This window comes from Cnephaeus nilssonii (genome assembly GCF_951640355.1).
Source record: "Cnephaeus nilssonii genome assembly, chromosome: 13".
Lineage (NCBI taxonomy): Eukaryota > Metazoa > Chordata > Mammalia > Chiroptera > Vespertilionidae > Cnephaeus > Cnephaeus nilssonii.
In genome coordinates, this window is record NC_137084.1 from 18,001,836 (window position 1) to 18,027,949 (window position 26,114).

Here is a 26,114-nt window from a genome sequence, read left to right on the forward strand (position 1 = left end):
TTTGTTAATCAGTTTATAATATTCTTTATTATCCATAAATGAGTGAGATCATGTGGTATTTTTCCTCAACTCTAAATAGAGACGGATTGGCACAGATAACCCCTAAGGTCGTATCCTCCTTTGTGACTTACCACGCATATCCCAATGGCTTATTCTCGAGGCCCCAAAGTTCACACACATCTATTCAGCGTTACCCAGCAATGGCCAGGCCAGCTCTGTTCTAGGCCTTGGAGACCCAGTTAAAACCCACTGATCAGCCAGTGCTGAATGAGCATGTGACAGGGGAGGCCAGGTGCTGGGCAAATTGGACATGAAGTGTGTGATTCCTCTTATGTTTATGCTGCAAGAGAGGGCCAGACTGCAGGTGTGCTGGGTGCCAGAGGATGCCGCTCCGAGAAAGCAGCTCTGTGGTCCATGAGTTTGACCACCAGGCACCATCCTCTGTCACCAATGGGCCATTATTGCAAGTTGGTTTATCTCTCACATGCCCTGTACTCATTAAGAAAAAGGTTGTTCCTTTCCATGTGTTAGGAGCCGAAGTGTTCCAACTGGAAATTCAGATTAGCATCTGAGATCCTGTGATTTTAAAAGGAGTTGACTGAAATCTAGCCAAAAGCGAAGAAACAATGGCAACAACGATAGAGTTATCTTCTCTTAAACATTTGCTTTTGCGTCAGACGTGATTTCATTTAATTCTCTTACATGTTTACGGAGGGGACTGGTATGGTCCCTATTTTCAGATGAGATGATGGAACTTTAGGTTAGTGCTCAGGCTGGTAATTGTGGGAACCAGGACACGGAACCGGCCCCAGCCCACAGGCTCAGGCGCTGACCTGCTGTTGGTCTGCCTGCGGCTCTGTCCCGGGGAACTCTGTGATTTAGGGTCGTGGTCAGCACACTACGGTCCTGAGGGCCAAATCTAGCCACTGCTTGTTTTTGGGTGGCCTGTGAGCTAAGGGTTTTTTTGTTTGTTTTTGTTTTTACATTTTTTAATGGTTGAAAAGAATCAAGAGAAGAATATATCTTATGACAGTTGAAAATTAAATGCACATTTAACACGTACGATTCAAGTTTTATTGGAACACAGCCATGATCATTAATCGGTGCGTTATCTGTGGCTGATTTCACACCACGACAACAGAGTTATATGACGTGCGAAGCCCAAGATATGTGCAAAGCCAGTAGTGTCTGGCCTTTGACGGAAACAATTTGCCAACCTCTGGTTTAGGGCAAGAATTCTTTAGGCTTTATGGGTTATTGCAAATCACCTGTCGCCTCCCAGCGCTGTCCTCACCGGTCCTGGCGGGGGGAGAGGGGAGCGTTCCGCTAAACCAGCTCTCCAACAACCCAGTGTTTTCTGACTCCCAGTCCTCGTTTCATTGTTTGGATATAAAATAAAAGTGTTTACCGGGTGCAGTCACTGGGTTGATAGTACCTGCTCCAGGCGACTTGCCAAAGTGCCATTTTATCAAAGATCAGGCTCTTCGTGTGGACGATGATGTGGCTTTGCCATGGAGCATGCTTTGTATGGTGATTGTATTTAAGTTATTGTTAAAAGCCGAGGGGAGAACAATTGAAATTTCTGTGTTGTCTGGATACTTGAGTGCCGTGCTTTTTCATCGGGAGGGATCTTGTAGGCAGAAAAATTTGTATAAGGACGGGCCTGTCACCACCACCTGTGCCTTCTGAGCCCACCCTGAGACGGTCCTGTCACGTGGGGAGGAGTGGGGGTCTGGGTCCTGTGCGCTCAGCTAAACTCGGGAGGCGCTCTGGCAATGTGGGGGTGAGGTTGATGGTGGGCTTGCAGGGAGTGTCGCTGTCTGTAGGTGGATACGGGATGGCCTCAGTGCAGCTCTGGCCGTGATGGGCAGCGGGAGACAAGCATGCGGCGTTTGAGAATTTTTTATTTTTATTTTATTGATTTTTTACAGAGAGGAAGGGAGAGGGAGAGGGAGTTAGAAACATCAGTGAGAGAGAAACATCAATCAGCTGCCTCTTGCACACCCCCTACTGGGGATGTGCCTGTAACCAATGTACATGCCCTTGACCGGAATCGAACCTGGGACCCTTGAGTCCGCAGGCCGATGCTCTATCCACTGAGCCAAACCGTTAGGGCAGCGTTTGAGAATTTTAACCCAAGTTCTTGCTTCTGTGTTAGCAGAAATTCCTTCTAGTTCTGCTTTTCCTTAGTCTTGTTGCAAGACAGCTCACCCTCCCTGCGGGTCACCTCTCAGCCTCCTGTCCCAGCCTCTGCTGGTGGGAATAATTGTAACATTAGCTGCCATTTGTGCCGCACTCACTGTATGTTAGTTAAGTGCTTCCCATGGATTATATCGTTGAAGACTTGTCATAGCAATCCTATGAGGTAAAGACCATTCATATCTTCTTTTTTTTTGTTATGAAAATACTCAAACACACATCTTCCCCCACCCCCCTCCCATGCTCTCATCTTACTTATCAATACTTATCAGTACTTCATCCCAGCCTTGCTCAGGTAGGTGCTGCTATGATTACTGCTGAGAGAGGATGAGGGGCTCTCCAGGTTCATGTAGCTGGTCGGGCTGGACTCCAGAGCGTGACCTCCTGATTCCTGTGCTCTCCCGCCTCGATGACTCATGTTTGCTGCTGTTTATATAGCACCTACTATGTGCTGCTTAATCCCCCTCACATCAAGCCTACAGAGTAGATGGTAACTTACAGCTGCCAGATCTGAAGAAGCGAGGCTACTGGCCCTGACTGCTTACTAATCGGTGGTAGGGTGGAGGTGGGGAGGGTTCCATGAGGAACAGCCCTGAACATAAAAGCACTGAGTAAGTGGTGGCTATTAGCTATTTTTATCATCCTCTGAGGCGGATGGGCAGTGTAGGAGGGACTTGGTGGGGTTTATGGAGTGGTTTTATTATTCAGATTCAAGAAGAGGAAGTAAAAGTCTTCAACTGGAGTATCAGAACTCTCAACCCCATTTTGCACTTTTTCAGGGTGGTGATGGCATGGGGGCAGGTCTGGGGATGAGCAGAGAATTTAGGGGAAGGCAAATGATGCATTTCTTGTTCACAGCATGCACACTGTTCACATTTGACCTTGGCCAGAGAGCTCTTCCTCCAAGAGAAACAGAGGGTAAACAATTGGTTAATAATGGCACCCCAGGAACTTGATCACCAGGTACACTTCAATTGAAGGTCTTAGAAGGAGTTGGGAACATGAATAAATGGAATGGGCCAAATAATGAAAAGCCGTACCTTGTCTCGGTCTTTCATATGTTTGCGTTTGAGAGAAAGGGTGAGCAATGAGGGTGACATGATGCCAACTGCCAACTGTCATCTGGTCTCAGCATTGAGGTGACAGTACCAGGAGGGTGAATTCCAAGCACTTACCCATCGCAAGGGGGAGTCGACAGATCCAGTTAGTTGTGGTCAGTTAAGAAAGCCAGAACTCTTCATCTTTTTTTTTTTTTTTTGGAAAAACTAAAAATCAGGATTTTTGAAATGCTCCAGTCTCCTAATTTTTATTTTGTTTTATTTTTGTTAATCCTCATTCGAGGATATTTTTCCATTGATTTTTAGAGAGAGTGGAAAGGAAGGGGAGTGACAGAGAGAAACATTGATGTGAGAGAGACACATCAATTGGTTGCCTCCTGCATGTGTCTCGACCAGGGCTGGGCATGGAGCCTGCAACCGAGGTACATGCCCTTGACTGGAATCAAACCCAGGACCCTTCAGTCCAAAGGCTGATGCTCTATCCACTGAGCCAAACCAGCGAGGGCCAGTCTCCCAATTTTTAAATACTTGCTCAAGATTTTAGGAAATGCTGTGGTAATATATCACATTTACACCTTAATTATATACAATTTTTATTTGTCAATTATATTTCAGAAGAGGTTGGAAAAAACCACAATGGGGAAAATAGGATAGTGTTTTAATAAAATAAATAAAAGAGATATGTAAAAAACCAAATAAACACTGGGTAAAATAAAACATGTCAGTGGGCTAGATTTGGGCAAGGGAGCTTCAATTTAGGACCCTCCCACAAATTTATTATATAATGTGGTGAAAGGGCTCAGACAGGACCTGGGCCTGCCAACTTGGACCCTCTCTTGAGGTGAAGAGACAGGCCCTGTGCAGTGATTCGGGCTGTAGTCTCAATGTTGGGTGTCTGGGTTGAGTTGCTGAATCATTCTGGGACTTATTTTATTCCTTCATAAAGTCAAAGCGTTTTCAAATTATCTTCCTTAGATATGTCAGGAGGTCCATAAGTGTTTGTTTTGAGTTTCATTAAAAACATGGTCCTCCCTTCCAATTTGGCTGTGTTTAAAATGGAAATATGCTTCTAGCTGGTTTGGCTCAGTGGATATAGTGTTGGCCTGTGGACTAAAGGGTCCCGGGTTGATTCTGGTCAGGGGCACATGCCTGGGTTGTGGGCTCAATCCCCATTGGGGGGCATGTGGGAGGCAGCCGATCAATGGTTCTCTCTCATCATTGATGTTTTTGTCTCTCCCTCTCCCTTCTTCTCTGAAATCAATAAAAATATATATTTAAAAAAATTAAATGGAAATATGTGTTACAGCAAATTTTAATACATTGGAGAACACCAGTGTCTTAACTTGATTATTTAGCGATTATATTCAACATAACACTAAGGTGCTCTTGCCAGTGTAGTTCAATTGTTGGGCATTGTCCCATGAACCAATAGGTTGCTGGTTCAATTTCCAGTCAGGACATGCCTGAGTTGTGGCCTCAATCCCCAGTAGGGAGTGTGCAGGAGGCAGCCAATTGATGCTCTGCTCTCATATCAATGCTTTGCCTTCTCTCTCCCTCCCTTCCTCTCTATCTAAAAAAATAAAAATAAAAAAATAAAAGAATAAAAAATATCAATAAAAATATTTAAACAACAAAAAAACAAAATCTCTCTAAAAATCAATAAAAATATTGATAAACTAAGATTACTTGAATTTAAGATAAATATATAATAACAAGACTTGCTTTTATCCAAGTATGCATATGCATACATATACATTAATATATATACAGACATGTATGGAATATAGAAATCTGTGTATATAGTTCTTAATGAGATTTGTTTTGAAAAATAGTTCTACTAAAAATACCCGTGGAAACTTCTGGCCTGGGATTCCAAGGTCATCCTCAGTTCTGCATCTCAAGTTCACATAGCCTCACCAAAATAGCCCCTCTGGTAACTTTTTTCTCTGTGCATTTGAAAGAGTTCATCATGCCTCCAAAGCTCCCAAGAGGGAAGAGATGAGCCAGCTGGTGGTTTGCAGGGTGGTTGGTGCTCATCTCCTCAATCGAAGCCTCGCCCCGGCTTTTCGAGGATGCAGAATTATGGATTATGCCCACCCTTCTCCATGATTCCTTTCGATGACAGCATCATGTGGAGGGAGTCATTTATTTGCAAATGAGATGGAGTAAGCTAGCCCATTTTCTCCTTGCTCTGCCCAGTGTCTTGTGCTGTGGGTAGCTTGCCATGCTGCCTGCTAGCCTTCCAGTCCCCTGCCTTTTGGGTCCTAGGGTGGACATGGACGCCAGGTGCTCAGGCCACTACGCAATGTCACAACTGCCTTCTGGGAAGTTTCTTAGGGCCTTTATTGCCTGGATTCTGGTTCAGTGGGAGAGCCCATTCCGTCTACTATGTTCCTGATCAATGATTTACCTCCCAGGGGCCAGTTTTATAGGGAGCTGTCGGATAATTTCACAAGGGAGATAAATGAGAGCTAGGAAGAATGATGGCCTTTCAGAATTGAAATCTGTGCATGTTCCAAATCCCGTAAAATGCTACTTGATTTTAAAAATTGCTTGAAGCGGTTCACATTTTGGTTAATTACGTCAGTGGGTAAAAATAACTATTGTCATATGGTGTGTGGGCTTGGTTTTAGAAGGATAAAGAGTCTATTGTTACCCATTGTGTTATGCAGTCACTTATTACCCATCTCTAAAAATTGATCATGTAGAATAGAAAGCCCGAAGTTTGCCACTAGCTTAAATCTAGGCTCCTCTGTGAATTTAGCCTCAAACTGCTCCCTTTGAGAGAAGTACAGAAACCTTTTTAATTCAGTCTATTTAAATGGGTTGATAGAACCCGTTCCCAAGGCCCATGCCAGCTGAGGGTTTGTGACAGGTGGCCCTGAAATCGCCTTTGGGTCCCATGGCCTCAGCTGAGATTTGTCTAGGGACGAACCAGGTTATTGCTTAAGGCCAAGGCTTCAGAGTCAGGGGGACCTGGGCTGTTACCTCATTAGTTGTAAGATGATGGATCTGGAGCTTAACTTTTCCAGGGCTTAGTTTCTTCATCTGCAAAATGGGGATTAACACAGTTCCTGCCTCCTGGGATTGTTGGGAGACTTAATGAGATAATACCTATAGTGCAGTGATTGGCCAATAGTTAGGGCTTAATTAATATTGTAACAGGTAGAACCAAACAGCATTACATTTCCACATGGAGTTGCTCTTCAGGTGGAGTTTTCTACCATTCTTCTATATATCACCTTCAAGCCACCTGTCCCCCAGGCTCCCCAGGTCACCTCCCCACCCCCTGTTTTCAGCTGGTGGTTCCTGACTGTCTACATTGCATGCTCATGCTCTTTGGTTTTTCTTGCCTGTGAGCTCTTGGTGATTCAGAAACACAACCATAAGTGCCCTTGGTACCTTTGGCACCTACCCCAGGGCCTGGCGCAGTGCAGGCTCCAGGAAAAGGCATGGATGGCAAGGGGCTCAGAGCCCTGAGAGCTCCTGGGGGCTGGAGTGGTCACAGAAGGTCATCAAATGAGTTAAGGGTGGCAGCGTTGGAGATTTGATGAGGCAGGAAGAAGGTTGCTAGGCTGGGAATGTAGGAACCTTGTCTTGCTTGAACCTCAAGAGAACTCAGCTGTGGGATGTGTATTGCATGTATCCTTTGGCTATTTTATAATTGATGAAACAGATGGCTTGGTGAGACCTTCAAGCCCCAGAGCTCACAAGTGTTAGGGCAAGTTGAACCTGAAGCTCTTGATCACTGTGTTGGGCTGTACCTACCAGAGTCATGGTTCCTCAGCAGTGATGTGACATGAGCTCTGTGTCCTGGATCTTCCCTGTGGCTCTGCAGACCCCCACCTACCCATCTCCACCCTGCTCTGCCTAAGGGGGGAGCCTGATTTTTTCTGCACCAGTGGGTGCTGGGTGCCCTTGGCCTCCAGCTTCCTGGCCGAACGCCCAGAAGGAGGACCCAGCTGGAGATGTGGGAGAGGAAGTCCTTGTCCTTTATCATTGCTGCTGCCTCAGGATTTTTATTTTTAGATTTTATTGATTTTAGAGAGAGAGAGGAAGAGGGAAAGTGAAGAGAGAGAGAGAGAGAGAGAGATATCAATTTGTTGTTCCACTTATTTATGCACTCATTGGTTGACACATGTATGTGCCCTGACTGGGATTGAGCCTGCAACCTTGGCATATCGGGACAGCACTCTAACTAACTGAATTACCCAGCCACGGCTATCTCAGGATTCTTGCCATCTCTTATTGGTTTCCTTACCCCACCCACACCCTGTATACAGACCCTTTTGAACTTTCCACACTTACCCTGGTTGAGTGTGTCTGTCACCTGTCCCTGCCAAGATCCTGATGAATACTGGCATATTTTAGAAAGCCTGATCTAGCCCTTTATTTATTCTTCACTGTGCATTGAAGGGAGAGACTAGGTGAGCGGCAGCCAGGTATGTGGATGAAGGAACAGGGCCTGACTCTCACCTTTGCTGTTCACAAATGGAAGTTTTGGCCTTTTAGGTTCCAAGTGAGGGATTATAGATGGAGTCACTGCAGTGCTCTGCCAGGATTGGAACAGAAATGTAGTGCAGCAGATATAACCCTGCTCTGTGTGTCCTGAGAGCATCAAATAAATAAATATAAATAAAAAAATAAAAATGGAAATGGTCTGAGTTCTTATCAGCCCTAGGGTGAGTCTGATTCTGTTATTTAGGGCTGCAGGTTATGAGGAGTTGGTTTAAGGTAGCCACAGTATGGAAGTGGGAAGTCAAGGTGTGTTGGGCAGGAAAGCATTTTTAGGACATGGCCACTGAGTGCACCCAGGAAGGATGGAGGAGGGAGGAGTCAGAGGTTATTCTGATGTTTATAGACGGGAGACAAGTTTATGGTGCAGTCATACAGAGAGGGACTCAACGAGAGGGAAAGAGATTATGTATGGGTCCATTTGGGTGTGTTGGTAGGAGAATGTTTATATGTACACGAGTTGGGGGTAGAATTTAGAAGTTTTAGGTAAATGCAGCTAGTGAGCTCCCTGTGAGTAGATGTTACAGAGGAAGAATCCAGTGTTCAGAGTGGACCACTGATGTGATGGCTATGGCTTTGGCCGAATTGGGATGGCCTCAAGGGCATTGTTAATAGTTTTGTTTTCTGTGGGGTCCAATTTGAGGAACTGCTGATGGTTCCCGAAGATGAGGAGAGAGAGCTTTGGCTCATCAGCATAACTAAAGGAGGTGTGAAAAAGAACATACCTATCTATGGGAGAGGGCAGCTATGGACAGGCTAGGAGAATCAACACCAAGGGTCAGCTCCTCAGAAAGGAGGAGGGAGAAGACTCTACTGTGTAGTGTTGGGCATTTTGGGGTACAGTTAATACCCAGCCATCTGGTTGACTAATGGGTTTCTACTGCACCTAGGTTGTGTAGGTAACCAAAGTCCTTGGCAGAACTGAGAAACAGTCTCATACTCTTTTCTCATATGTCAGTATGTCTTCTTGCCAAGTCAGAGAGCTTTATCTCTCTCCGTCATCTCAGGGGTTGCTCCTTTTTTTTTAAAAAAAAATATATTTTTATTGATTTCAGAGAGGAAAGGAGAGGGAGAGAGAGAGATAGAAACATCAGTGATGAGAGAATCATTGATTGGCTGCCTCCTACACACCCCCCACTGGGGATCGAGCCCGCAACCTGGGCATGTACCCTTGACTGGAATCGAACTTGGGACCTTTCAGTCCGCAGGCCAACACTCTATCCACTGAGCCAAACCAGCTATGGCAGGGGGGGTTGCTCCTTTTACCCAGCTATGGGGGACTGCATAAGCCTTGGGTCATCTGCAGATGACCTTGGGTGACTTTGTAGAGGAGTGGCAAGAAGGAAGGTGAACTATGAGTACTCCATCTAGGTCAGGTCAGAATCTTAGGAGAGAAGGCGTTGGAGAAGCTTGGCTAGAGTGGTTGAGGTCAAGACAGAGGTGAAGACCTGGGTTCTGGTTTTGGTGCTTCTTCACCAGCTGTGTGTCTTTGGGTAAGCCACCTGCTGTCTCTGGGCCTTAATGCCCACCTCTGTAACTGAGTTGTTGACCAATTATTGAAATATTTTGGACATTATGAGTTTCAGATTGCTCATTGGTTTTGTTACTAGGATCTGAGCCTTGGTGTTGTCATTGGTAAAATGGGGGTGAAAATACCTTGTAGAGTTGCTGTGAAGTTTGAAAGGTGATGATGATAGCAATGGTAGCTACATAGATGGTTTAATTTCATCCTCACTGCAACAAGGCAGCTGTGATTATCATCTCGGTTTACAGATGTAGACACTGAGGAACAGAGAAGTCAAGCTAATTGGCCCAAGTCACATAGCCAGTAAATGGTGGTGGCACTGAATGATTTCCCCCAGGTGGTCTGGTTCCAGATCCCATCCTCCTAATTGTGATTCCATGACTGTGTGCTCAGACACTGGATGTAGAGGAAGCCTTGCTCAGTGCCTGGCACACAGTAGGTGCTTAGTAAGCTAGAGTTCCTTCCTTTTTAATCCTCAGAATGCATTTGGAAGCGGAAGTTCCCATAGTGCTTTTTGTCAGGCCTTGTCCTTGTCCTGGAATCTTGGGGCTAATCTTTCCCCATCTCTGGACCTTTGGGTTTGCCTCCTTGTTAAAATGAGAGACTCATTCTTTTCTTCAGTGGCATTGATGGAGTCCCTGCTGAATGCACCAGTCTAGGCACAGGGCACAGATGAGGCTTCTGTTCTCATGCAGCACATACTTTGGTTGGAGGAGACTGAGAGTAATTGAAGTAAATGCTGAGGAGAAAACACACTAGTGACGTGATGGAGAGTGAGGGGCACTAACTTCCATTGGCTGGTTGGAGAAGGACTCATTGAAGAGGTGACATTTAGGCTGTGTCATGGGAAGGTCTGGGCAGAGTGTTTTGGAGAAGCCAATAGTAAATCTGTAAGTCTCTAAAGGGGAAACCAGTTTCAGCAACACTGTGAGGGCATGAGGGGGTGAGGAGATCAGAGAGGCTTATGCTGTGGCCCAGAGTTTGAATTTTATTCTTAGTGTGATGGGAAGTTGGGGGGCATTTTTTCCACTAGGGTCCCTTTTGATTATTTTCCTGTTCCTTTGAAAAATCCTGTTAACCACAAAAGGCGTGTTTATTAAACCAGAGAACACTCAACTTAGGCTTTTAAAGTATGGGGAAGTAATTTATGGATCATGATGAATATCTTTGAGGACCCCCAGAGACCTAAAGATGACAGATGGAGACACTGTCAACTAAACAATCTTAAAGTCCCTGTGTTTCAAACCTTCATTCTTCCCAAAGCTGCATGGCATAGGATTAAAAAAAAAGATTACTGCCACCTCTTGGTAGAAAAAAGATGAATTTTTGCACAATGAAAATGCCAAGCCCAGTGTATTTCTTCGGTCCCACATTTGGCTTTCCACCCTGCAGCTGAGACCTGGAAATGGCTCTGGGGAAGGGTGGCCTGGTCCTGCCTTCCTCTCTTTCTGGCAGAGAATCTGGACTTTCTTTCTGGGTCCTTCTAACTCAGTTCATGATGGAGTGTCAGGAGGGAGTGTTGGACGTATCTGTGAGGACAAACGCTGGCAAGCCAACAGCCGGTCAGCCTCTGTCTATCCAACCAGGTGAAGCCATTGCTTGTCCTTGACCTTCCGGTACACTGAGTTCCTGAATTCAGTGTCCCCACACCCTAACCTAGGCGAGCAGGCCTTAGCTTAATGGACTTGTTAGCACCCCACCCCATTATTAAATTCTCAGCTGCTTATTTCTCATTTGCATTTTCCGAGGCTGAGTGAATCTGCTGACTTCCGTTTTCTTTTTCTGTTACAGATTTTGTGCACAGATGCCTGTAGTAGTAAGTACCACTTCCCTCTCCACTCTTGTGTTGTTTGTTACTGCCCCCTGATGGACGCAGCAGCGTTAATAGCAATGTGAAAGTCACAGAGAATGTAAATTTGTGAAAATTCAGTTTTCAGTTGTTCTTTAAATGTGTCGTGGGGGTTGAAACGGCTGGTGAAGGAAACAATTCAATCCATTGTGCAACATGGACAAATAAAAAATTAACATTTTCTGTGATTTTTTCCCCCAACCTATATCCATGGGTGATTAAAAAAACACACACCCACACAACTTAGTTGAAACCATGATACCACGATGCAGTATGATTTATTTTATGTGCTGTGATCCTATAAGTATTTTCTTGAGTTGTTACATTGCCCCATGATGTTTAAATGGTGTACAGGGTTTGTATAACCTTTAGAAAACCAGACAGCCTTTTGTGTATTTTGCTTCCATGTGGAGGGCTTGGTCCCACCCACTAACTCTAGTGCTGATCCATTAAAGTCCTCCCTAGTCTATGTTAAAATGAGAAAAATAAGGATATGAGAATAAGTTTTTAAAAAATATATTTTTATTGATTTCAGAGAGGAAGAGAGAGAGATAGAAATATCAATGATGAGAATCATTGATCAGCTGCCTCCTGGAGGACCCCAACTGGGGATCGAGCCTACCACCTGGGCATGTGCCCTTGACTGGAATCAAACCTGGGACCTTTCAGTCCGCAGGCCGACGCTCTATCCACCGAGCCAAACCAGCTAGGGCGAGAATGAGTTTTTAATGAAGCTAACTATATTCATTTGAAAGTACTGCCTATTTTGGGATTATGTACTTAATAAATTTTTTGGTTGTAAAACGTTTCAATAAGAAATAAAGATAATAGTACTTGGTAGTTTCTTAAAATGTACCTTTTTGGAAAAAGTTGGTAGCTTTTGTCCTCAAAATTAGGGGACTTTTTGGGTGATCACTTAGTAAGTTAAAATGTCTAATCACTGGGTTATACGCCTGAAACTAATATAATATTGTATGTTAACTGTAATTAAAAAATAAAAAATTATTTAAAGGCAACCTCCCCCACAAATGGCCCCCCCCCCCAAAAGGAGGGCACTTTTTTTTTTTTTTCTGGGATTGGTAAAATCCTATAGTCTGTGAACCACAGAGATAAAATAATTAGACTGTTCTCAGAGCACCATGTAAAGGGGACAGATCACGCTGAAACCTTCTAATAAAGAAATCTCAGTTAATAACAGTAATTATACCAAGGCTGTGCAAACAATGGGAAGAATCCTGCAGTTGCTTTTTCTGCCTAGTTAATCAGCTTGGTCAATAAGCTTGTACCTCTAGCAGATTTGAATCACTGGCGTGAAAGAAGAAAACCTCTATGCATAGAGGTGATATTTTGGAGCAGAAGGAAAGATGAGGGAACGATGATATGTTTAAAAATGTATAATAAAAAAAACCATGTTGTATAGCGAGTATATGGTGGATGTGCCATTTTATTAGTTTGCATTTTGCTTTTCTCTTCTGCGTACTAGGTGTCCCCTGTGAGCTGGGTACAGTCACAACTACCACCACTGAGATTCTTGCCAGTAAAGCACCAGAAAACTATACACTAATAACCGTGACTGATTTGAGCCACCAGAATCCGCGGCATTTCCAACCGAACAGTGACAACATTACTTCAGTTGCGGGGCTGGCTCCTGGTATGAACTATTATATCAGATACTCAAATGGCTCTATCTGCTGCCAAGTGCAGACAAGTGAGCAAGACTCTTCCTTTGGGGTGGATTGCGGGGTTTAGAGAATGTAAATGTTTTCATACCTGCAGTGTATGTGAGATCTCTTTATTTGAGCTTCAACAGTAAAAATGCACACTTGTTGTATCTCTCTTCTCCCCATTCTTGGCCCTGTTGCCTGGCTGGAGGGTATCCTGACTCTTCTGAGAGCTGCTCTAACCCTCTTTCTGCCTGGTCTTCGAGCAATACTTCCACGGCTGAGCACAGGTGTAGATTCAGAGGCCCAGGTTGGCTTCCTGGCTCTGTTGGTTTTGAACTCTGGGCAATTCCTCTTAGACTTCATCTTTATTAAAAACAAAACAAAACAAAACAAAACACACCATACCAACAAGCTATACACACACATTTTATTTATTAATTTTTTTTTTAATTGATTTCAGAGAGGAAAGGAGAGGGAGAGAGAGATAGAAACTTCAATGATGAGAGAGAATCACTGTTTGGCTGCCTCCTGCACGCCCCAAACTGGGAGCCGAGTCCACAACCCAGGCATGTGCCCCAACCGGGATTCGAACCGTAACCTCCTGGTTCATAGATCAATGCTCAACCACTGAGCCACGCCGCCTGGGCGCACACACATTTTTAAAAAAATTTTTTTTTAAAAAGTGCTTTATTTTCTAAACCCTTGAAACACAAGAACTTGCTTTCCTAAAAACTTCTCAGAATCTCTGTACGAACTAACAAAATTTAGTTCTCAACACATTTCTCCATCTTTAAAACAGATCCGTAGCCTTCCTCATGAAGTTGTTGTGAAGCATAAATGAGCAAATGTATGTATGTACAGCACCTGGCACAGTGCCAGGAACATGGTCCCAAATAGGGCTGCTGCTTTTGCTGCCTCCACCTCTGTGACCGTGGTTATCATTTTACCACCCCCCTCACCACCCTCAGCATTGACTGTAATGGACACCATAGTGATAAGCTGCCCCTCTAGCAAGAGGAAGCTCAAGTCTGGAGGGGCTTTGAGGCGTGAAGTGTACTGACTTGTGGGTCTTAGACTCTTCCCTGCCTGTGCCTTTTCGTTTCTCTTGTTTCCTCTCCTGCCCCTTCTCATGGATTGCATAAACGGTTGCATCTCCGCAGGGCCAGGTGGGGCACACTCTCCATGCTGACATTTGAAGGTTACGTGCATGCTGAGGTGGTGTTACCTGTACCATCTTTTCTCTTCTGGGGTCAGTACCTAGGTCCTTGAGAAGAAGGGCCCCATGACTGTGCTTCCTCTTCTGTTGCAAGTTGCTATTCCTCAGTCTTGAATATAATTAGTATGCATCCACTTTGAAGTTATAGTTAATAACTATAATAACTTTCATAGTTTTAAAAAAATCCTCACTCGAGGATTTAAATTGTTTTCAGAGAGGAAAGGGGAGGAAGAGATAGATAGAAACATCAACGAAGAGAGAGAATCATTGATCAGTTGCCTCCTACACGCCCCCTACTGGGGATGGAGCGCTCAACTTGGGCATGTGCCCTTGACTGGGAATTGAACCTTGACCTCCTGGTTCATAGGTTGACGCTCAACCACTGAGCCATGCCTGCTGGGCAGGACAGATTTTTTTATATGTCCATATCCATGTCATGGTGCCTTAATAATCTACCCTTTGTGTTTAATGTAATGTGTTAGAGTTGTCAACAGAGGAGAGATTCGAAAGGATTAATTTCAGGTCACACAGCTCAGGTGGGGGAAAGCAGGTCCATATATCCGGGTCTGAATTCTAAGACCAGTTCTTTCTTCTCTATGTGATTCTGTCCCTTGTCATCTTCATACCAGAAGGTTATGGAGCTTCCTCTGATTTCAGGGTTTGGCAAAAAGTTACCAGGTATTTCTGTACCAGATGATGCCTCACTACACGTGGTTGTTTTCTGTAAATGGGGAGATAGACTACTTTGCATCTGATGTCTCCGTTTGTAGCAGCTTCTATACAGAATTAGCCCTCGTTCAAGTCACAGCCAAGATGGCCAACCTCTGTCATTTTGTCTATGCTTTAAAGCTTTTTTTTCCACAAACACACATGCTTACATGTATGTATATGATTGCAAAATTAACTTCTGGGAAGTAGTCTATAGATCAGGCCTTGCTCTCATACTGATGACTTTTCGGTTTTCCATTTGTCTTTCATTCAGTTGATGTGGTACCCACTTTCCTTCCTTTAAAATCTTTCCCATTGCTTGTAAACAATCGGAAATTGTTTGCTGAGCAATGTTTAATCTTTCTGCAAGTTGCTTTTGAGTTTGACACGCATCTTCATCCAATAATGCTTGTAATTGTTGGTCTTCAAACTTTTCCTGTTGACCTGGATTTTCTTTGTCTTTCACATCGAAATCATCACTTTTAAAGCCTTTAAACCAGCGTTCACAAGTATCTTGAGATGGAGCATGTTCACCATAAGCTTCCTAAAGTATTCAGCAGCACTTTTCTTCACAATAAAGTAATGAATTAAAACTTCCCGCAAATGCTCTTTTTTGGGCACGAAATTTGACATTTTTAAGTGTAAAAATATCTATTATGTTAACACCTTCAGCAAATTTGACATATGAAATTTTGAAGCTTGTCATCAATACAACAAAATAGCACACATATCAACATATGTGTAACTCCATCTATTGAAAAAAATCTGCATTATTAACCGGTACACCTAGTAATTCTTTTGCAAATATAATTTTTTTCTTTCCTTTTTCTTTGGAAACAATATAGAAATAGAATCCAGTCCTGCTGTTTCCATCAGTCCCACCAGTGTGAATCTAGTAGGGAAAAACGACGACTCAGCTGCTTCTCATTCTGAAGGAAAGGATGAGACGCAAAGCAGCCAGCAGACTCCTGGTGAAAATCAAAGCGGCATTAATACCCCCAACTTAAGTCCAACGACTTTATGTACCTTCTCCATCACTCCGGGAATAAATGGAACTTGCGAAAATGCCAGTTCCATAAATGTCACAACAGGTAAGATGACTAGCTCCCAGCAATGATCATGAACCATCATTTCTTCTTACCCAGTGGGCTAGAGCCTTGTCCGTTCAAGTTGCCTGATGAAAAGAGATTGATTGTCCTTGACTGTGAGAGAGGAGAAAGGATTCTGTATTGTGCAAAGCCCAGGAGTTCAGGTTGCCTGATCATTCAGTATGAAGGCCCCTTGTTTTTGGGATGTTTTAAGTAATTCCAACTGCTTGGTTGTAGAAATCTTTTGTTTTTATTGGTTGATACGTTTCTTCTGGGACTTGGGAGCAGCAACCCGTTGGAAATGTGTTTTGATGGTGTCTCTAATTACGAGGCTTTTTCTAAGCTCCCAGGAAAATTGGTGTTGTGTTTATATTCTCGGGAATTTTTCTTGGGGAATGAAATTTTGGTAGATTTTACAGAGGAATGTGTGTTTCAAATGAAAGTGCCCAGTGACATTTGATTGAGCTTAGATTTGTATTTAGCTTAGATGTCAATATCCTGAGCCACCTGTTATAGCTGCAAATTTAGCTTTTTTTTTTAAGCTGAAAAGAACCAAAAATATAAAACAGAGGTGAGAAGGTCTTTTTAAGCTGAGAAGAAGCACACATTTGAAAAAGAGGCTCATTGTTGGTTTTCCGGTGTGGGGGCGTGACCTCATTGGCTGGTGAAGCCAGGAGTCTGACCTTTTGGAGTCCAGGGCTTGAAGTGACCACCTGGGCCAGCGCCTTCTGCACACGGAGCAGACAAACACTAAACCAATGGTTTTCAACTTGTCTTCTTTTCAGCTAGGAAGCAATTTCTTTAAGCAAAATCTTTCCCAGAAGCCCAGTAAGTAAAAAGAACCAGGGAGAGAGGGGCTAAGGGATGGGGGCGTCTCAGGCCCCTCCAATAAACCTCTGGAGCTCTTCAGAGCACAGTTTTAGAGGGAAACCCCCTCCCCACAAGTAAAGATTTCTATATTATATTGTGAAAGAGAGGAAAAGAAGGTGCTAGAAGAGAATGAAGGAGGAAAAAGAAGACAGAATTTAGAAATGGTGGCGGGGACAAGGAGACAGAATTGGCGAGGGTGGGGAAGACAAGGTGGTGAGTGAACAGGAAGCGGCCAGCCGGGAGCTGAGGACCCTTACTCTGCCTTACAGCCTGAGGACAAGGCTGCATTCCTCAGTTACTGTTTACTCAGGACCTACTATGTGCTTAGTTGTCCTGATTCCATGATTTTTGTCCTCCTGGTAACCCCAAGGGCTACAGTGGATGGAACTGTAAAGCTGAGAAGTTAGGTTTCTTGTGAGATCCCAGAGTGACAAGTGGTGGGAACCCAGGGGGCCTGATTCCTGACCCCTGTGGTACAATGATGCTCATAACAGGCACCCAATGTCATTCAGCTGGCTAGTTTGTTGGTGTTCCATTAAAAAAAGAAAAAGGCACACAAATGGCCCAGTTTAGAAATCTTTGCCTTAGAAACTTTTGATGTGAAGACTAGAACCACACAGAGGACCAGCTGGACCAGGCCCGGTGTCTCAGGTTCGGCCTCCTGCAGACCTCAGGCAGGGTTTCTGCTCTGTCCACAACATAGCTGTGCTTGTATGTGCTTAAGGCCAGAGCCCTGGGTTCTGATTTTCCTGATGCCCCCAAGCATGTGTTCTTGAGCAAGTCACCCGCCTCTCTGCAGCTCCACGTTCTCATAAAGGTAGGGAGTGGATGTCATTTCGGCTGAAATGGTTTGGTTTATGTCGCTGAGAGCCAAATCAGGTGATGGAAAGAACGGTGAGGGGATAGCACAGATTGAAAGTTTTCTGAAAAATCCCCTTGGGTTCAGAATGCAGGCATGCGTTCCTTCATAGAAATGTCTTGGAAGTACGAAATGATATTACTGTGTTGTCTCGACTTGAGACCTTTTGACATATCAAACCATCACTTTATTTGATGCTCTGTTCCTGATGCTCAAAAACAGATGTATTAAATGCTGCTGTTTAAAAGGGACAATTTAGAAGAGTGTCAAGTCACTGTTGGCCCACTGTCTTGGGGAATATTACAGATCTTAAAAAGTTCTGGATTTAAGATTTATTCTCTTCTCTTCTGCATACGATATATATTTTCTCCTGCTCTGCAATGATGGAATTGCACTAGACTCTGATATAAAGGAAGTGTTTTTAGTGGGTAATATTGAAACATCAGCTTTCTTAATGAAAGGTGATTACACATGTCTTGTTCCATCAATGCCCATCGTGTGTTTTTAAAATAGAGCCTCCTCCAGTGTCTGGCCTTCGTGTTGCCTTCGAGGGTGTGACCGCAGTTGCACTTGCCTGGAAGAATAATAATGGCACTACCACCTACCGGATACTCCTGGAAGCCGTGGGAAGCCATGAGGAGTTGAATCAAAACTTAACAGTCAGCATTCCAGACCTGAAGCCAGGGGTTAAATATAAGGCCACCCTGCACGTTTCGGAATCAAACAACAAACAGAGAGACCTTCAGGTTGGAGGACATGGCTCAGGTGAGTTACAAGAGTGTGCTTCTCATCTACTTGCAAGTTTTTTTAAAATTGATTTCTTAGAGAGAGAGGGAGAGATAGAGAGAGAAACATCAGTGTGACAGTGAAACATCCATCGGCTGCTGGGCATGTGCCCTGACCAGGAATCAAACCGGCAACCCTTCGGATCATAGGACAACACCCAACCAACTGAGCCACACTGGCCAGTTGGAGGAGCTTACCACATCCCCCGAGAAAAGGGATACTGAGGCAGACCTAGACATGTCCTGCATTGACAGTGGAGTAGTCATTTGCAGATTTCAGAGCATTTTCAGGGCAACTCTGCGAATTGAGAAGAACAAACATTTCACCCCCATTTTATACGTAGGACACAGAACTGCAAAGTGGGTGTTAGGATTCCTGACTGCAAGGGACAGAAACCAGACTTACCATAGTGTAGGCTAGAAGAGCAACTTACTGGCTCATGTATATTTCCCCACCACGGGCAGCCAGGCCTTAAAGAAAGTTACAGGGTGACGCTCATTGCTTCTTCCTGTTCCTTTCTTTTTTTCGGTTTGGTTGTCAGAGTATTTCTCCACACAACTCAAGGAGAAACGGCCACCAGCAGTCCCCCTGGTTCAGCCCCTGTCAGCAGGGCGTTTAGGCCAGGGAAACAGGTGCTTGAGTGGGTTCTGATGAACTACGTTTGACTGGTGGCTGTCCTTGGAAAAGCACATGAACTTGGGTGGGAGAAGGTGATTTCCTGAAAGCAGGGAGAGAGATGCAAATAGATGAATTTGCAAGAGAGGCACAAATATCTATTCTGCTTCCTGGGATGAAAGTACAGCGTGAAACTTCTGCCCCAAATCGGGGCCTTTTCAGGCACAGGCGTCTCTGTCTGGGGGTGGAGGGGAGCAGGTACTGTGGAGCCTCAATTGTGGGGCAGCAAGGAGACAGGCATGTGCTTCTGTCGAATTTTAACATCTTTGTCTTTTGTGTTGGAAGCAGATGCCACCGGCACAGAGAGCTCGGCCCAGACCCCGAGGGGCCCCGCTGCCCCCGTGTACAAATGCCAGCTCGAACCTGAAGACCCACCCTCTGCCTTTCCTCCGACCTACACGGAAGTCCTGCTTCTTGGGCTAAAGTCCGGCACGCAGTACAAGGCCACTGTTTATCCTCGAGCAGCTACCGGCAAGGAAGGACTTCCCTGCGCCCAAGAGTTCAGGACACGTATGTTGGATTTCATGAAATGGCTTCAGCCAGTTGCTAGCACAAAGTTTTGTCCTCTGTGATTCTGAGTTACCTCTTGCTTTCACAAGCGGTTTTGTTGTTGCACGGAGTTTTCCGGAAGAGATTTCGGACAGAGCAGACCCGTTGAGGTTCTTCTTAGCCCTGTGGCCAAGACGCTGCTTTCTCTGAGCTCGGTAAAGCACGGGGAGCAGCCACGCTGTGCAGACCCTGGGAGCTGCCTCGGGTTTTCCTTAATTTCTCTGCACATGAGCCAGTGAGACAAGCTGGCGTAATATTTTTCTCTTACAAACTGATATTCACTTAGTCACTGTTGGTTAAGTATTTTCTCCTTGAGATAAGAGAATGAGTTTCCTCTTTTGGACTGACCTTGGGAAGCACACTGCTCTTTCTTTAAAAAAATTTTTTTTTTAAAAAAATTGATTTCAGAGAGGAAGGGAAAGGGAGAGAGAGATAAAAACATCAATGGTGAGACTCATTGATTGGCTGCCTCCTGCACGCCCCACACTGGGGATCAAGCCTGCAACCTGGGCATATGCTCTGACTGGGAATCAAACCTCCTGGTTGATAGAGCGACACTCAACCACTGAGCCACACCAGCTGGGCAGCATGCTGCTCTTTCTATGGAAACTTGTGCGCATTGCTGCTTTTTACCTCTCCTTTATCAGCACCTCCACGCGGTAGATTGACCAATACGGGAAGGCTTTTTGGATTGGTGCTGGTGAGCGGCTAAACAAATGCTCAGTTTCTACCCTCAGGGAGTTTCAGTCTAGATGATAATTGAGACACAAATACTTGGAAAAGCACATGGCCTGCTCTGTGGGTTTAGGAGCAAACACCACAGCATTGCAGTTCTCAGGGGCTTGGTTCTCAGCGATGGTTCCTTTTTATCCCACACCGTTTAACCACAACACACACACACACATGTATGGACTCCCATCAAAAGTCAGGCATCTTAACCTGACTCTGATTATCTTATCCAAAAGTATATCTATTCTGAAAGGCCGTCGTAGGCCCACAGAACAGAGGGTGGGGGCCGGAGGACCCAGGACAGAAAATGGATTAGCATCCAGAAAACTCTGGATGGCTGGACTGCACTGGATCCGGTGACACTCTGAGGATTCAGAGTCTTGAGATGGAGAGCTGTCACATACCCGCTTTCTGGATTTCTGTGCTGGAGAAGGGAGATGCTGTCCCCCAGCCTCTACATGGGTCACAGGCACTTCTTCCCACCAAGGGGGCATGGAGTGCTGTTTGGAAAAGGGGTTGCACAGGGAATGCATGGTCACTGTCCACTGTCGCTGCCCCTGAGGGAATCCACCACATCACATGGAGAACCAAGAGCAGGTAGCCATTGCAGTTGGCCAGGTTGCTTCTTCATAGGAGAAGATGCCTGACTTTTGCTGGGACCCCATACATGTGTGTGTGTTGTGGTTAAACGGTGTGGGGTAGAAAGGAACCATCGCTGAGGGTATTTCTTAGACTAGATGGCATGCCCGATGACAGCGTCTCTCTCTCTCTCTCTCTGGCTTGGCCATTCTGGTTATTGTGAACTCCTCTCGTGTCTTCACAGAATCCAGTCAGGTTTTTGACATGAAAGCTACAAACATCACTGCCACGAGCATGATCCTGACCTGGAAAATCAATGATAGTGACTCGTCCTCTGTCTACACCTATGAGATACACGTTGCTGGGGAGCCCGCTTCCCTCAATCTCAATTGTACAGTCAACAAGACTCAGGCCGTCATCACCCCACTCAGCTCGAGCACCTTATACAACATCACAGTGTGCCCGTTCCTGCAGGACGGCTCTGCGGGCACGCCGGGCTTCCTCCAGGTGTACACCCGTGAGTGCACGCATTGTTAGCTAGCCTTTCTTGCCTACCTGCCATGCGCCAGGCCCAGTACGAGGCTCTGCCCCTGCCCTGCAGAGCCGAGCGTGTGAGTCCACGGGACCTTTATATTCAGGATCTGTGATACAATACCGGTGATCCTCGACCGACCCTGCCACATGCCCACGTTGTGTGATGTGTTTTCCTCGCTCTGTCTTGTTTACTGTTCACAGCCCTGTGACCTGGATGCCACGAGGCTGTTTTATGGATGAGGTAGCCAAGGCTGAGAGAGGTGCTGCTGGCAGGTGTCACACCTGGCAGATGACAGAGGTGGGGTTAGACAGCTGGGGTGTCTCGACCCCAGCCTGTGCGGGTAATGACTGTTCCGGTGTGACAGAGACGTGGAGCAGGTTGCTACACGGAGACAAAAAGAACCTGGATATTCATGTCCCCTTGTCCCTAAGGTGCTGTTGTATAATGAAGCAGGGCTCAGCTGTGTCTCATCCCTTGTTTGCTTAACTGTCCCTTAAAGATCAGATGAAAGGCAGCACATTAGAAGCTTTCTGTCCGAAGAGGCTCCAATAATTTAAAATAAAATTAACAGCGTGCCAGTGGTGTCGTAGGGGAAGGCTATAACAGTATCAGGGTAGCAGTGGCCTTTGAGGTAGGTAGTAGGATCTCTGTTTTACAAATGAGAAAACTACAGCTCAGCATGGCTGAACTGTTGGCCCATAGCCGCAGAGAGTTAGCAAGTGGCGGAGCAGGGACTGGAACCCAGGGGTCCTGGCTCATCCCACATCAATGCTTTAATCCAAGGTCTGCCCCTTCCCAGGAAGCACACTGACAGTGGCCAAGGTCCCACTCCAGACCCTGAACCCTTGACCTCCGGGATACATGCCTCCTCTCATTTCCTGCGAATGACCTTGAACAAGCTAAGCAAACAGTTTCTGCACTCCTGTAGCCAAGTGTGCTCTCAGTGGCCAAACACCAGTTTCTGAGGGGGTTTGCGTTGCAGGTGGCAGTGCAAAAAAGAGAAAAAGAGAGGTCAGGGCCAGTTAGCCTCATTGTAAATATTTTGTGAGGTTCTGTCACCTTGTTTTCTGGAGATAGAGCCTTATTTTCCCCCTCCTTTCTTCCCTCAGGTCCTGGTCCAGTTTCTGACTTCCGAGTGACGAGTGTCACCACAAGGACTGTTAGCTTAGCTTGGAGCAGCAATGACTCTGTCTCCTTTAAGATACTCACCACAGAGGACGGAGCTGGAAAATCTCAGGAGGAGAAAACCAATGAAACTAGTATCGTCTTTGAAACTAGTATCGTCATTCGTGGCTTATACCCTGGGACCAAGTACTGTTTTGAAATATTTCCACAAGGGCCAAATGGGACTGAAGGGGATCCCCAGACAGTTTGCAGTACAACTGGTAAGCAAATAGGCTGTATCATCTGCAAAACAGTGATGGTTCTTAAAGAACATCAGTATAATTTATAGATGCCAGGTTTTCCACATATTGTTTTTCTTTTATTACCTAAGAAAAGTCTTTAAAAAACATTTACAATGACAGAAATGCATATTCATTCTATAAAATACAGACAAGAAAAAAAGTCACGCATAAACCATCAATCAGAGATAATCACTGGTAACTTTTGATGTATGAAGTTTTATAATTTAAAGATATATATACAGGGAGGCCCTGGCCAGGTAGCTCAGTTGGTTAGACTGTCATCCTGTCAAGGTTGCAGGTTCCATCTCTAGCTAGGGGTACAGAGAAGAAGCAACCAATTAATGCATAAATAAGTGGAACAACAAATCGATTTTTTCTCTTTCAAAATCAGTAAAAAAAAAAAAATAAAACCCTGCAGACATTAAGAAAAAAGATGTATACAGGTATACATGTACACACACACACACACACACACACACACACACACAATCTATCCATATATATTTATTATGTGACAAACATTGAAGTCATCCTGTACATGTGGTTTTGTAACCTGCTTTTCCACACATACCAGTTTACTATAAGCATTCTTTCCTGTCATATAAATATTTCTACAGGATAATTTTAATATCTTCCTGGCATTCCATTGTTTACATCAGGGGTCAACAGATAGTCATGGCTCATGGGTCAAGTCTGGCCAACTGCCTGTTTTTGTAAATAAAGTTTTATTGAAACACAGCCATGCTTATTTGTTTATGTACTCTCTATGGCTTCTTTTGTGCTATACATGAGTAATTGCAACAGAGAATACGGATATGGCCAACAAAGCCTAAAATAGTTATTCTGTGGCCTTATGGAAAAGGTTTACTTCATGAGGTGGGTGCCATTATCATCTCTATTTTCCAGAGTCAGAAATGGGGACTCTGCAAGCATAAGTAACTGGCCCAGAGTGACAGGGCAGTGCACTGACCTCTGGCTTTGAAGACAGGTTTTAAGCATAGTGTGGACTGATACTTTGATATGGTGCAGCTGCGAAGTAATTGAGGCGCCTATGATAGGTCTCAATGAATGAAAATCAATGAGAGTTGTAAGAAGGCAGTAGACTTTTAGGGGATTACCATTTCTATTATTGAACAACTTCTATTATTATTAGGGAAAATCAGGGTAACAGCATTAAAGGCAATTTTGAAAAAGGAAAACAAATACTATATGACCCAGCAATTCCACTTCTTTTCAGAATAAAAAGCAGTGAGTCAAATAGATAGATACTTGTACACCAGTGTTCATAGTAGCATGATTTGTAATAGCCAAAAGGTGGAGGCAACCAAGTGTCCATCAACAGATGAATGGACAGACAAAACGTGGCATATCCAAACAATAGAATATTCTTCAACCATAAAACGCAATGAGATTCTGATCCATGCTGCAATATGGAAGGGGCTTGAAAACATTAACATTATGCTAAGTGAAATAAGCCAGACACACAAGGACAAATATTGTAGGATTCCACTTACACGAGGTACCTGGAATAGGCAATTTCATAGAGACAAAAAGTAGAGTAGAGGTTTCCAGGGGCTGGGGTGAGAGGGTTGGGGAGTTGTTGTTTAATGGGGATAGAGTTTATGTTGAGGATGATGAACTGTTTGGGGTATAGATAACTTATGGCGATGGTTACACAACACTGTGAATGTATTTAATGCCCCTGAGTTGTGCTTAGTTGTTTCTAAGCCTTGATCTTTTCATTCATATTGTAACTGGTCTATTGTGCCAGGTAGGTGATCAGAGTACAGTGCCCGAGTGCTCAGGTGGGTGCTTTCACCGCTCACTCCCAGCTCTGAGAGTGGAGGGCGCGTGCACTTTTTTCCTCTTTCCCACCCTGGTCTCAAGTGTTCCCACTTAGTAAATATCAACTCTCCATTTCAGTTTTTCTCTTTGGTATGCTGACTATGTTTCAGGAAGATGTTTTCTTTTGAGGGAATGATAAAAAACAAATTGTTGAGAATAACATAAATGAGGGAATGATTAAAAACAATTTGTTGAGAATAACATACATCCGAAAAGCACATACATCTGAAAAGCACACACATCCTACGTGCATAGTGTGGTGAATTTTCACAAGCCGAACCCATCTGGTCGCCAGCACTCAGGTCAGGAAACTGAACATGATTTTTACTAGAAGACTCCCAAAGGGGGCACTTTTATGACCAAGGCAAAGGACCAGAGAACTGATGGGGTGAACTGGTAAGTGCCTCTGTGTTATGGGGGAGCCAACATTCTTGAAAGAATTGAGTGTGTGTGTTTCTCACCCATGTTTTGGAGTTTGCGCTTTGTGAACTCATTTGAGACAGATGATGAAAGAACAACTTCCCTTGACAGACACTTTGAAGTAAAGCTGGAGGTTACGATGGTCATTAACAGACTCCCCCCCCCCCCCCCCCCCCCCCCCGCTTCCTCCAACCAGACTCCGCTGCAGTGTTTGACATCCGCGTGGTCAATGTCACCACAACTGAAATGGGGTTAGAGTGGCAGAGTGTAGACAATGCCTCTGGCTACATCTACCATCTACAGCTGGAGTCTAAGCACGGCTCTAACCAGACGAACAGCTCCTACAAAGCCATCACTCTCAGGGGCCTGATCCCGGGCACCTTGTATAACATCACCATTGTTCCAGAAGTGAACGGTGTCTGGGGGATTTCCAACTTCACTGCGCAGTACACACGTAAGTGTCTTAGGACGCCCTCTGAAAGGGAGTATCTCCCTGACTTTCACTTGGAGGGTGGGAAGTAGGCATTGGCTAAGGGGCCATTGTTTCTGGGCTTCAGGTCAAATGTGAAGCTCTGTAAGCTGAAACTATCAGCAAGGGTTCTGTTCTTCTCATGGGGCACTGGTGCTGAGCCTCGTGGACTTGGAATTGTCTTTGGAAGCAGAAAGCGATCCCATAAGCCTGGGAAGCATACCTGTCCCATTCATTCCTTGGGAGTTCAGATGAGGGGAGGGTCTGCCTGTCATTGGTGTTGGAAGATGCTGCTCAGATGAGGAGCTTTGCATGCAGCAGTGAGGGAGGCACTTTGCTCATAGTAAGTGTATGGTAGAGATGGTAGTTTATAATATCTTTTTAACATATATTTTTCTTTCACTAATCAGATTTCAAAAACAGATAGGAAATTATATCTTGAAAATTTCGGACACTTGTGAAGTGTCAACAGAAGCATGAAAAAGTTTATTCTTTTTGAGATATAATCTGTATAATTATTTTCTGAATGTCTTTTGGAGAAGTCTTCCATCTTTTGAATTAGCAAATATT

General features: G+C 44.7%; 1 protein-coding gene across 1 annotated transcript in view; it reads left to right on the plus strand.

Annotated features, from left to right (window-relative positions):
- The window catches only part of PTPRJ (protein tyrosine phosphatase receptor type J), a 141,044-nt gene that overhangs the window by 86,822 nt on the left and 28,108 nt on the right, over positions 1-26,114 (plus strand). Inside the window, exons 2-9 of the mRNA XM_079788601.1 lie at positions 11,089-11,113; positions 12,630-12,797; positions 15,580-15,825; positions 18,065-18,316; positions 19,298-19,522; positions 21,114-21,386; positions 22,514-22,789; positions 25,272-25,529. Of these exons, the coding sequence (XP_079644727.1) occupies positions 11,089-11,113; positions 12,630-12,797; positions 15,580-15,825; positions 18,065-18,316; positions 19,298-19,522; positions 21,114-21,386; positions 22,514-22,789; positions 25,272-25,529 (1,723 nt within the window). The remainder of the gene's footprint in view (positions 1-11,088; positions 11,114-12,629; positions 12,798-15,579; positions 15,826-18,064; positions 18,317-19,297; positions 19,523-21,113; positions 21,387-22,513; positions 22,790-25,271; positions 25,530-26,114) is intronic.